The sequence below is a fragment of the Notamacropus eugenii genome, chromosome 3, assembly GCF_028372415.1.
Source record: "Notamacropus eugenii isolate mMacEug1 chromosome 3, mMacEug1.pri_v2, whole genome shotgun sequence".
Taxonomy (NCBI): Eukaryota; Metazoa; Chordata; class Mammalia; order Diprotodontia; family Macropodidae; genus Notamacropus; species Notamacropus eugenii.
In genome coordinates, this window is record NC_092874.1 from 248,257,041 (window position 1) to 248,270,968 (window position 13,928).

A 13,928-nucleotide genomic window follows, 5' to 3' on the forward strand; every position below is an offset into this window, starting at 1 on the left:
ATCCATTGGAGACCTCCTTTTGAGACATCAATAATTTGCTAAGTTCAGCTATTCAAGTAGTTCCCACAACTGTACTATAATTAATCCCATATGGCTCAATCCCCTGCCCCGACCCCAAATAGTATTAGAGACTTTGTCAGATGCCTTCTTGAAATCTAGTTAAGTTAGATCTATAGCATTTCCTAAACCTGCTATCTAATCTTCATGAAAAAGGAAATAAGGTCAATCTGACATGACTTATTTTTGATCTTGTTTCTGTTCAGACATTTCAGTTGTACCTGACTCTTCATGACCCCATTTGGGGTTTTCTCTTGGCAAAGATACTGCAATGATTTGCTGTTTCTTTCTCCAGCTCATTTTACAAATAAGGAAACTGAGGCAAAGATGGTTAAGTGACTTACCCACAACTAGTAAGTGTCTGAGTCCAAATTTGAAGATGAATCTTCCTGACTCCAGATCTGGCATTCTATCCACTGAGTCACCTAGCTATCCCATGCTAAATTTGTTCTAGACAAACATATTGGCTCTTGGTTGATATAGATTGACAAATGTGCTAAATCATACCAATGCAATTCCATTTCCTACCTGGGACCTTTCTGGATACCCCCAGCTCCTTAGTGTTTTCTTCTTCCATTTTGTATTTTTTTTAATATATTAACATATATGCATAAAAGGTATCAAACTTGTAGCCTGCAAAACTTCCCAGGATATTTGAATAAGATGAAGACGTAATTGGGAAATGTTTAACAAAATAAATAAAAATACCGTACAACATGGATAAAGTTAACCTGTAGTTCTCTAAGTTGATATGTGCCCCATAGGTATGCTTTCTACATGAGTTTGACACTACTGATATACCTGCTGTCTTCCCCATAGAACATAAGTTCCATGAAGGCGGGGGATGTTTCACTTTTATCATTTTATCCTTGGTACCAAGACAGTGCTAGACATGTAGGAAACGCTGAACAAGTGCTTTTTGATCAGTTGATGGAATGAGGAGAATGGATCACTTCTATATTGTGTTTATACAGTGGAATGCCATAGGTTGGTCCTTTAACATTTACAACTTTCTCAGCCCATGAAGGCTAGACTCTGAAGTGGAGGCCGTAGAGTACAGTGAAAATCACAGTGCCTATGGGATCACTAGACCTGGTCTCAATTCCTAACTCTGTTTTCAGTTGTTTCAATCATGTCTGACTCTTCATGATCCAATTTGGGACCTTCTTGGCAAAGATAATGAACTGGTTTCCAAGTTCCTTCCTTAGATTATTTTTACAAATAAGGAAAGTGAGGCAAACAGGGTTAAATGACTTGCCTAGGGACACACAACTACTAAGTGTCTGAGGCCAGATTTGAACTCAGGAAGATGAGTCTTCCTGACTTCAGCCCTGGCTCTCTATGCACTGTGGCGCCACCTAGCTGCCCTTCCTAGCTCTGACACTCACTAGCTACCTGATTTAAGCTGTTAGCCTCATGAGCCTTAATATTATCACCTACCAAAAAACGTTGGGACTTGGGTTACAGGGATAATGATATTTTTCACAAACTACCTCACAGGGTCATTATTAGAGAAACATTTTGTAAACTGAGAAACATTAAATAAATGTGAGCCATGATTATCACTAGTGTTTGCTGTGTTAGTCTGATAGATAACGTCCTGACCTCGTAAGCCAAGAACGATGGATTCAAGTTTTATCCATGATGCATGTGCACTATTTTCTTGTAGCAGTAACTATCTCATAGGGTGGTTAGCAGGCAACAGTTTGTAAAATGCAAAACATAATATAGATGTGAGCTATTATTATCAATGTGTAGGTGTTTTTTCTCTCAACAACATTTATTTGCCCCTGAAAACATTTTTGTTCTTTGTAGATAAAGAGCACCAAAAAAGGCACTTTATCAAAATATTTGAGTCATTGCTTTTGTGTAGACATAGCCTTAATAGATTGCATACTTATGAATTATCTGGTTAACCTGGTCAAAGCAGACAGCCACACTTTATAATTCAGCTCTTAAATTAGATTTGTTTTTAGACACGAATATCTAAATTCTATTTACACTGACCAAAGTAACCAGATGGTTGCCAATCTGTTAATTCACCAAGGCTGTGAAAGCATCAAAGAAAATGTAAGGAAATGCTCCTATTCTAGAAAAGAAGGTTCAAGGCCTATGGATATAGCTTGACTCCCTTGTCAATGCATTTCAGGAACAATATTTTATTTAGATTGATCTATGCAGATTAATCTAAGTGTGTCCCAGGGAATTTATTTCTTTATCCTCTGAATATCTCTTATGTTTTATATATATATATATATATATATATATATATATATATAAACATTATATAGTGTATATATATATGTACACATGTATATGTATACACATATATGTGTATATATGTATTATATATATGTATATATGAACAATACAAATTAGATTGGTTTATTAATTTTTTCCTATTCTCAGAATCACAGAATCTCGGAGTTGAAAGTAATCCGGGAGATCATCTAATCCAATCTTCATCTAAAGGGGAATCTCCTTTATATGCAACCTGGAAAGTGCTCATCCAGTTTTATCTGGAAGACTTCAATGAGAAGAAGCCATTCTTTTTCAGAATAGTCCATTCCTCGACTATATGGTCCTAACTACAAGGCAAATATACTTTCTATGTCAGATATGAGAGGGAATGTGATAAAGGGATAGAGAACAACCTTGGAGACAAGGTAAGTAGGCAAAGAGGAAGGCAGGAAGGTAGATAGAAAGATAACTACCTGAGTAGTTAGATAGATGGATAGATGGTTCAGTGTGTGGATATATATAGAAACATAGATAGATAGATAAATAGATAGAGAGATAGATAGATAGATAGATAGATAGATAGATAGATAGATAGATAGATGGATAGATAGGTGAGTAGATGGATATATAAAAATATACAGAGATAAATAAGATGGATGGATAGATAGATGGTAGGGTGGTTATATATATGGAAAGACAGACAGATAGACAGATAAATGAGGGAGATAGGAAATAAGGCTCACAAAGGCCTATTATGTGCCAAGTACTCAGCTAATTAAATACAAATTAAAGCATGCAAATTAGTTCTTCACCCCAAGAAGCTGGAAGATAACACATAAAGGAGGAAGTAGAAGGATGACCTGAGTCTCTCCCCTTACATATATTTTAATGTGTGACCCTGGAAAAGTCACTTAGCCTCTGTGCTCTAGGCAACTCTTGATGACTCTAAGTTGGAGAAGAGGAGCTGAGGGACCTGGGGCAATTCTCTTAACAGAGAATTCTCTATACCAATGAAATCCTAAGCCCAGACCCCGTTGCTATCCCTTATATCAGACCTACCTGTTGTTCACACTTCTGCCCTCTGGGGCTAAGTAGAATGAGTCTAATTCTGCTCTGAATACTGGAATATAGCTATCATGAATTCCGTGCATGGTCTTGGTTTGATTTCTTCAATGACCTTTCTATAACATGCCCTCAAGTCCTTTTGCTAACCCGCCTCTGGACATTCTCCAGCATGTCAATCTCCATACCAAAGTAGAATTCCCAGAAATTTAGGATCAGAGAGATTTACCCCAGTATATCTATCTGTCTGTCTATCTATCTATCTATCTATCTATCTATCTATCTATCTATCTATCTATCTATCTATCTATCTATCTATCTATCTAATCTATCTATCTATCTATCTATCTATCTATCTATCTATCTATCTATCTATCTATCTATCTATCTACCTATCTCTATAGATAGATATAACATTCACAAATATACATATATTAACACATGTGTGTAAATATATACATACATACATATGTATGAGCATTTCATAAAAAATTTATTGCTATGAAATTTATTTTAATGAAATTGGTAGAATACATATATTAATACATGTATGTATCTATTTGTGGATATATTTGTGTGTGCATGTGTACACATATATAATACACATTATATGTATTCTGCATGTGTATATAATATCTGTATACATATGTACATATAACATATATGTGGATATATTGGTTTGCACTTGCATATACATATACATACACACATACATGTGTATGTATATATATGTGTATATATTTATATGTATTTGTTTTCATGTTGTCTCCTCTATTCAAATGAATGGTGCTCGAGGGCAGGGACCACGTTTTTTGCCTTCCTTGTGCTTGTATCTCCTAGTGCTTCACAGAGTGCCTGGCATACAGCAGTTGCTTAATAAATGCTTGTTGACTGACTGGTTGACTTGCCATCATGTTTTTGGGTCTCAGCTTACCTGTAAATGTAAGGTTTCCATGATATTTAAGCCTCCTCCCTATTTTAGATTCTTTGATCCTTCTCTCTTTCCTCAAATTCTCCTTAAGCACTTGGTTGAAGTCTCTCTTTTGACCCCTTGCATGCTTTCATGCATTATATTAATCTGTGCACATGTCCCATATCCATATAGAAGCTCCTCAAGGGCAGGGACTGTTAGATTGTGTGTGTGTGTATCTGTGTGTGTATGTGTGTGTGTATGTATCTCCAGTACCCAGAATGACTTGTACACACTTAACTGATAGAGCACTGGCCCTGGAGTCAGAAAGACTTCAGGAATTCAAATCTAGCCTCAGACACTAAGGAGGGCAATTCACATAACCCTGTGTGCCTCAGTTTCCTCATCTGTAAAATGAGCTAGAGAAGGAAATGGCAACCACTTCAGTGTCCTTGCCAAGAAACCTCAAATGAGGTCATGAAGAATTGGACATGACTGAAATGACTGAACAAGTAACAATAACCCTGAGAGATAGAAACTTACTAAAACTCTACTTCTTCTCGTCCATTCACCTTCTCTTTCCCTTCCAGACAAGTCCTTTAGTTCTGATTTCCCATTTATGACCACCTCTACAGAATTGTGTTTAGTGCTGGATACTACCTTTTGGGAAGGACGGTGATAAGCTGGAGAACCTCCAGAGTAGGGCAAGTAGAATGCTGGAGAGCCGTTAGAGCTTTCCATGAGCCATAGAAATGAGCATATTGTGGCAGCCAGATGGCACAGTGGAGAGAGTACAAGCCCTGGAGTCAGGACCTGAGTTCAAATCAGACCTCAAACACTTAGTAGCTGTATAACCCTGGGCAAGTCACTTAACATTGATTGCTTCTCCCCTCCATAAAAAAAAAAAAAAAGAAGTTTAAAAGAAAAGAGAATGTTCCAGGTATAGCTGTCCACCCAAACTCCCATACTAAATATATTTACTCGAAGCATGTATTTACTTCAGTTTCCTTTTGATACAGATATAGTAAGGCAAGTAAACTGGGATGGGGAGGAACAGCGTCCATGAGAAAATCACACAGTATACCTAGACCCATGTTTTAAATCTATAAATGTAGATCAAGAGTTGAAATGTACCCTAGAAGCCAACTAGAAGAGTCACCTAGTTTTACAGATGAGAAACTGAGGCCCAGAGAGGATGATTTGTCCAAGGTTACACAGGTCACAAGTGTCAGGGAGCAGAGTATGAACTTAGGTTCTAACACCAGTATTCTTAGCCAGTATTCTTTCCACTCTAACATGCTGCCTTCCTTGCTTAACACAAAATGTGATGTAATTAATAATCTTAAATTTACTTCTGTCCCCTTAAAGATCTGTGGGATACTTTTTTAAAAAAAGATTATTATAGCTTTTTCTTGTTTTAATTGTAACAAAAATATGATTTATGATGCAATTCACTCAAATTTAGCAACAGTGTCAAAATATTATCATTGTCCTGAGTCCAAATAGAGAGGAAGTATAGTATAGAAAACCAATCAGAGTCAGATCTCTGAGGATGGGCAAGTCACTTAACATCCCAATCTTGCTCTCTTAAGACAGTCACAGATTGCAGAGCAGCTGCCTTTCACTGGGAGTTGCAGATTTCACATATTGAAGAGAAAGAGGGACAGATAGAGACAGACAGACACAGAGAGACAAAGACACACAAGCACACAAAGAGAAAGAGAAAGAGTGAGAGAGAGAGAAAGAGAGACAGAGAAAGAAAGTCGGAAAGGCAGAGAGACAGAGAAAGAGACAGAGTCAGAAAGAGAGAAGAAGAGGGGGAGGGGAGAGAGAGCAGACAGACAGAGAGAAAGAGAGAGAAAGCTTATTCTAAAATTCTTCATAATTTTTTTTACCAGTTGTAAAACTTGCAGTCTTTCTTTAAGAACTACATCATCAGCTGAGAGAGATGAAGAAATTTTAAAAGCTTAATTCAAAATATTTGTAAGCTTATTACATTTCTTTTATTTATTTTCCAAAAATAATCTTGAAAAAAACTGATTGAGTTAATAATAATGAGTTACTTTCTTTACCCTTTCCCTCTGTAAACAAGTGTCTGAAGACTCTCATATCTCCAGACTTTCCCCCTATATCTCAGATACAAGAATTTTCCAAACACTTATTAAATCTTCACATATCTAGCTATTCTATTTAATAGACTTCTCAATGTCTGAAAGTCGTAAAGTTTCAAGGAACTCTCCTTAAACATTGAATAGCTGCTTTAACTGACTGAAAATACAGTAGTTTGAATTATATAGTTTAATTTTATCAACTATTTGGGTAATATCTATTAATTCTGTGTGCAGATACTGCCCAGTTCTCAATATTTCTCTTTTATTAACCTATTTGGGAATCTCCACAGCTATTTAACAGGTTTGTTTGAAATGAACTTAAATGAAGTAAAAATAATAAAGTGTGGAGTTTCATTTTTAAAACTAAAATGGATTTGAATGCTAATTTAAAAAATGACAGAATACATTGACCAAGGTTAAAATTTCCATTACTGCCTCAAAGGTCTTTTCAACTGATTTTTTTTTTTTTTTGGTATCTGTTTCAGGGATTGCAGTTTAGGAACTAAATTTTATACAAGTGGAGATATCAATAATCTTGGTATTTATCCTCTGGAATTGATAAAACAAGTTAAATCTGAATATATATATGTATATATATATGTATAACATCATTATTACTGCAAATGAAAGCTATGCTAAAAACAGTCAGGAGGAACTAGTAGCATACAAATATGTGCATACACTCAGATACAGTTTAAGAAAAGGTTAAAGCAAGGGGTAAAAGTGTCGTCAGATCTTAGTGACAAGTCCTAAAAAATGAATTTTTAGTTGTGATTGTGTGCATCCTTTTTAAAAGCCTCTTGTCATGGAATTCCAATCAGTATTCATTCCCCACCCCCTTGCTCTATTCCTGAAGATTCTATGCCCCTGCCAAAAATAATGCTAATTTGAGGAAAGTCACGTCTCTCAACCTGTGCATTTTCATTATTTACTTTTAAAATATTCACTTAAATTATTTTGATGTTTTGTTATTTTTGTGGGTCTGAGTTGCCAGTCTCCATCATTTGAATATGCTTCCTTCTAAGTATGTCCTACAGGCTCAGAGATCCAGTCTTACGGCATTAAAAGGGCAGAATTTGGGCCACCTCAATCCTTTCAAAATCATACACTGTGTATTTAGAAATCTATGTCAGTTGATTCTATGGTTGATCTTCACTTTTCCTTTCTTTCTTTGGGGAGGTTTAATAAGAGCGCAGACGAAAGGAGCCCACTTCCCCCGCCTTGGAATATTCCATGACAGCTGCACCTGTAATCCCATTACCTGTTTGCAAGGAGATGGCTCTCATATCTCCATCCTGAGACACAATATTGAAATGATAGGTTGTTCCAGCTTGTAAATCCTCGGGGTTACATTCGTAGGTATGGTTGGCAATCTGTAGAGGGTAGCACAGGTCGCTCCTAGAGGTGTCAGAGTTGTAGATGAGGCTGAAGTTACAGGGTGACCCCTCTGTGCTCCACCTGAGACTGGCAGAGCTGCTGGAGACCTTGGCTTGGGTCAGGTTGATGTCGCACTTCAGCTGCTCCCCTAGGCCACTCTGCAAAAGGAAGAGACAAATGCTGAAGTCTCCTCACTGAAGCTTTCCCTAGGGACGTTCTGGTTCCCTTCCCTTCCTCTCCAAAACAAGCGCCCCAAACAACTCCATAACAAACAAAAAACCAAAACAGAGCAAGAACGCATCTCCCTGTACCGGCCTCTCTGAGGGGACCTTGGAGGTAGGGGTGCGAGGCGTGACTTTGGCGTTGAACTCGGCCGGCTCAGGAGTGAGCTAGCAGGAGGATGGGTCGCTCGGCAGATCGCATCTCTGCTTAGCTCCCAGCGCCTTTCTCCAGACCCAGGCAGATTCCCGGGAGAAAGGTGACTGTCTAGGGGCACAGAATGACCGGGAGCAGAAACTGGAGAGGGAGCTCGCTTGCTGAGAGTGGGAAGGCGCTTTCTTCATGCCCAAGTCCCCTTTCTCCTGCCACTCACCTGCATCAGGTTCAGTGCCACCCATAAGGCCAACCTGGCTCCATAGCTCGGCATTGCCATCAGTGCTTAAGAACAAGATTATCCTAGTCGGGCGGGATAAAAAGGGAATCCCAGATGGGGAGGGAGGGAAGGCGAGGTAAAGCGAGGGATGCCAAGGAGAGAGAGGAGACTCCCTGGACAGCCCGCAAGACACTTGTTGCCGGAGCTTCAGGGCTCCCTGCTGGCTCCTTGAGGTTTTCTCCGGGAGGGGAACCGAGACGTGCCAGGACAGGGGCCGCTACTGCTGCTGCTGCTGCAGCCCTCGGCGGGCTGCGGACGCGAGAGGCGGCGGGGGCAGGCAGCTCGCAGCCCTTCCCACGCTGCCATACTGACCCGCGCTGCCGCTAGCCTGAGCCCTTTCCACGGACTTCCGCAATCAAAAGGCAATTTCCTCGTCTCCAGGCAAAGGAACAATGCTCCGGGGAGGGAGGGCGCTTCGAGGAGCCAACGCCTGAGGCTGCCAAGGGAGTCTGGAGCGAGCCCAGCTGCCCCCCTAGTGCCCCACTCCGCTAGCTGCCGGGGTCCCGGCCCCGCTGCACTTGGCCTCACGGACTTTCACTTTTCCACACTTTTTCCTCCGCTCTCCAGACCTCTGGGCAATAAGCTTTACTTGTCTCCCTCCCTCTCACTTTCCAGCCCCCCCTTTCCTTTCTCCACACCCTTCACCTCCCCCTACCCCCTCCCCATCTTCCTTCCTATCGTCCTCCCTCATCTGCTTTCTCCAGGGGCTCTTTTCCCAAGATTATGTCTGACCAATCATGTACCAGAGCAGATTTCCCTAGGTCTCGAAACCTCTTTCCTGGAACTTTATTAAAATGTTCTTATCCCACACTTTCCTCTCCTCACTTCAAAGAATTTGCTCAGTTCTCGTGGTCTCCTCCCCCTCACCAACAAAAGTCCTTCTTTGCCCATGGCTGATCAGGATGCAATCTTTGCTCTTCTGACTATACACTTTCTATTTTCTCCTGTAAAGATTTTGCTTTCTTTCTGTGGGCTAAAAACTACTCCAAAATGCCATTTATGAGGACACTGCGATCAAGGGATGCAATGGTTTGCTTGGATTTTATCCACTGAAGTTGTACCCATTTCTTTCAAGTTATCTTAATACTATTACCCAGCAAGGGATAATAAAGTCACAAGTCAGTTTCATCATTAATTCTTAACTAAATATCCATAGAACAAACAAAGCCATCTAAACTACATTTCATGTCATATTACTGAATAAAAATTATTCAAGACACTCCTAGCTCTAAGAATCTAAAAACCTCTTTTCATTACCATACAAACTAAAGTATGTAAGTCCTTCATAATTTCAGGGATACATCAGGGGGAGCATTATAAGCATATTTCCCTCAGTTTTCCTTACCTAATTGTTCCCTTGACACAACGTACCTCCGGGTCCTTGAATGACTCTAGGACTAACAATATACAGAAGTTTCCTGATTCTCAAGGAACAAACAAAATGAATTCTATGCAGATAACAGCCAAAGTATGACCCACACCTTTAATAATTTATTATCACTTCCTTTAGATATCACTGTAGCAACCATAGCACATTTCATATCGTCATTTCCAAGAGTTAAAAAGACCTGTTGCGGTTGCTAAATGGAGAGGAAAGGAAGTATTTTATTTTAAAAAATTAAATATGCCATGCTCACTTGATCCTACATTGTGTACAGTAACAGTTTTTAATTTGAAGGAGAGCAGAAAATTAAAGAAAAGTGAAATAGATTTAATTCTATTTGGGAAAGTTGTCTTATTCCTTCCTTCCATCTCTTTAATAAGTAATGTGCACATTTATCTTGCACAAACTCTTTGCTCTTTTTTTATCTGCAGCTAGATCTGAGATCGCACACACATATCTTTCTAACATTTGGAGTCATTAAATCCCACAGAATTTAATTTTAAGTAACCATAAGTTTCCAGGAAAATCTTGTATTGCTTGCCTCCCTCTCCAACTGGTTCATTTGCATTTACCAAACAATACTTCCCATGTCTCCCCTCTGCCAAGAGAATTCAGTTACTTTACCAAGTCTATGATGCTTTTTATACAATATTATCTCTCTTTGTAATTGTACAGTGCAAATTATCACTTATAGAAAGAAGTCTATAATGATTTCTGTTTTCTCCTTTTTCCTAACACTACTCCCTTTTAATTGTTTTTCTATGCTATAACTAAGGTTATGTTTTCATGCCCTCTACTCACTAAGGGTGAAATACCTTTCACATAGAAAGCATTTAATAAATGCTTGTTGAAATGAATTACTGACTTGTACTTATTACTCCACGTTTAGCTTAAAACAGTGTCACAAACTAAATCAGAACTAAGCTTTTTGTTCTTTTTTTTTTTAACTTTTAACATTTATTTTCACACAATTTTGGGTTATAAATTTTCTCCCCTTTTATCCCCTCCCCCCCCTCAAACCCAAGCTTTCTAATTGCCCCTGTGACCTATCTGCTCTCTCCTCTATCCTCCCTCCCTGCCCTTGTCTCCGTCTTCTCTTTTGTCCTGTAGGGCCAGATAGCTTTCTTGACCCCTTAACCTGTATTTCTTGTTACCCAGTGGTAAGAACATTACATTTGGTCCTAACACTTTGAGTTCCAACTTCTTTAGCTCCCTCCCTCTCCACCCCTTCCCCTTGGAAGACAGGCAATTCAATATAGGCCATATCTGTCTAGTTTTGCAAATGATTTCCATACTAGTTGTGTTGTATAGGACTAACTATATTTCCCTCCATCCTATCCTGTCCCCCATTACTTCTATTTTCTTATGGTCCTTTCCCTCCCCATGAGTGTCGACCTCGTATTACATTCTCCTCCCCTACCCTCCCCTCTATCCTCCCCCCCACCCTGCTTGTGCCCCTGTCCCCCACTCTCCTGTATTATGAGATAGGTTTTCCTATCAAAATGAGTGTGCATTATATTCTTTCCTTTAGTGGAATGTGATGAGGGTAGACCTCATGTTTTTCTCTTGCCTCCCCTCTTTATCCAACCACTAATAAGTCTTTTGCTTGCCTCTTTTATGAGAGATAATTTGCCCCATATAACTTCTCCCTTTCTCCTCCCAATATTTCTCTCTCACTGCTTGATTTCATTTTTTTTTTAAGATATGATCCCATCCTCTTCAATTCACTCTGTGCACTCTGTCTCTATGTGTGTGTGCGTGTGTGCATGTGTGTGTGTGTGTACTCCCACCCAGTACCCAGATACTGAAATGTTTCAAGAGTTACAAATATTGTCTTTCCATGTAGGAATGTAAACAGTTCAACTTTAGTAAGTCCCTTATGACTTCTCTTTGCTGTTCACCTTTTCATGGTTCTCTTCATTCTTGCGTTAGAAAGTCAAATTTTCTTTCCAGCTCTGGTCTTTTCATCAGGAAAATTTGAAAGTCTTCTATTTCATTGAAAGACCATTTTTTCTCCTGAAGTATTATACTCAGTTTTGCTGGGTAGGTGATTCTTGGCTTCAGTCCTAGTTCCTTTGACTTCTGGAATATCCTATTCCATTCCCTTCTATCCCTCAATGTGGAGGGTGCCAGATCTTGTGCTATCCTGATTGTATTTCCACAATACTTGAATTGTTTCTTTCTAGCTGCTTGCAATATTTTCTCTTTCACCTGGGAATTCTGGAATTTGGCCACAATGCTCCTAGGAGTTTCTCTTTTTGGATCTCTTTCATGCGGTGTTCTGCGGATTCCTTGAATATTTATTTTGCCTTCTGGTTCTAGAATCTCAGGGCAGTTTTCCTTGAAATTTCATGGAAGATGATGTCTAGGCTCTTCTTTTGATCATGGTTTTCAGGTAGTCCCAGAATTTTTACATTGTCTCTCCTGATTCTATTTTCCAGGTCAGTTGTTTTTCCAATAAGATATTTCACATTATCTTCCATTTTTCGAATCTTCACGCTGTGTTCTGTGATATCTGTCTTTCTCATAAAGTCCTTAGCGTCCATCTGTGCCATTCCAGTTTTGAAAGATCTATTTTCTTCAGTGAGCTTTTGAATCTCCTTTTCCATTTGGTTAATTCTGCTTTTGAAAGCATTCTTCTCCTCATTGGCCCCTTGCACCTCCCTTGCCAACTGAGTTAGGCTAGTTCTCAAGGTGCCAATTTCTTCAAGATTTTTTTGGTTCTCCTTTAGCAGGGAGCTGATCTGCTTTTCATGCTTCTCCCTCATCCCTCTCATTTCCCTTCCCAGTCTTTCCTCCGCCTCTCTAACTTGATTTTCAAAATTCCTCTTGAGCTCTTCCAGGGCCCGAGCCCATTGGGTGGGCTGGGACACAGAATCCTCGATTTCTGTGTCTTTGCCTGATGGCAAGCATTGTTCCTCCCCATCAGAAAGGAAGGGAGGAAGTGTCTTTTCTCCGAGAAAATACCCTTCAATAGTTTTATTTCTTTTGCCTTTTCTGGGCATTCTCCCCAATCAGTGACCTGACCTCTGAATGTTCTCCTCACACCCACCTCGCCTCCTGGTCCTCCCAGCCAGTGTTTGGGGACTGAGATTCAAATGCTGCTTCCTGCCTTAGGGTTTTTGGCGGGGGCAGGGCTGCTAATCAGTGTGAGAATTAAGTTCAGGTGGTCAGGGGCAGGGCTGCCTCTCTGGCTCAGTTCCCTCAGGGGGTTTATGCACAGACCTTCCACAATGGATCCAGGCTCCCACCCGTTTGGGGAGCCCCTGTCTGTAGCCACCTCTCAGCTTCTATCTCCTGGGGGGGCCCAAGCCATGGGGGCACCCCACTCCCCTCTCAACCCGCCAAAGAGACTCTCTCACCTACCCCCGTCAATCACCTGTTGGTGGGGGGGGCTTGTGCCGCCGCTGGAGATCCTGTCTCTGGAGCCTTCTCAGATCTGTGCCTCTCGGAGACTCAGCCGCCACAGGTCCGGGCTGGGCTCCGCGTCTGCAGCACGACGGACCTTTTGCGAGAGGTTTGCAGGTCCCTCTGTGGGTGGGGAGACGCGCATGGCCACTGGAGATCCCGTCCCCGTAGCCCTCTCGGATCTTTTCCTCATAGTGTCGTGGCCGTGGCAGGGCTGCCCTCTGCTCCCCGTCCCGGCGCCCAGTCCACGGTGCGAAGGACCCCCCGTGAGAGGTTTGCAGGTCTCTCTGGAACAGAAATCTCCCTCGCTCCAATATTCTGTGGTCTCTGGGTGCAGAATTCTCCCTGGGTTGGTCCCCTCTAGCCGTTCTGTGGTTTGTGGGTTTGGAGCTATGTGTATCTGCGTCTTTCTACTTCGCCATCTTGGCTCCGCCCCCCTTTTTGCTCTTTTCTTAAAATTAATCCACCAAGCCCAGTTATTTAACCTTCCCTGCCCAAACTACCTCTACCCATCCCTCTGTTCATTCAAATTTGACACCTTCTAAGAGGCTCTGGGGAGCTTCTATTTTTCAGGAAGTCTTTCCATGCTTCATTTCTTTCACAACACTCCAGTAGACCAGGAGGAATTCTTTAGAACATTTATAAACTAGAATTTCAGCAGTTATTTGGGAAAAAAATATCTCTGTGCACAAAATCTCTTTATAGACATCGTGGAGGAAGAAGTAG

The 13,928-nt window shown here is 40.6% G+C and overlaps 1 protein-coding gene across 2 annotated transcripts in view; it reads right to left on the minus strand.

Annotated features, from left to right (window-relative positions):
* Window positions 1-13,928, minus strand: part of PTPRB (protein tyrosine phosphatase receptor type B) — a 155,695-nt gene that overhangs the window by 93,911 nt on the left and 47,856 nt on the right. The window contains exons 1-2 of one of the 2 annotated variants that reach the window (XM_072655373.1): window positions 8,351-8,740; window positions 7,643-7,916 (exon numbers count right to left, since the gene is read on the minus strand). In XM_072655373.1, coding sequence (XP_072511474.1) covers window positions 7,643-7,916; window positions 8,351-8,410 — 334 coding nt within the window. In that variant the 5' untranslated portion in view covers window positions 8,411-8,740. Of the gene's footprint in view, window positions 1-7,642; window positions 7,917-8,350; window positions 8,741-13,928 lie in introns of those variants that run through there. The other variant, XM_072655372.1, reaches the window with a different exon arrangement.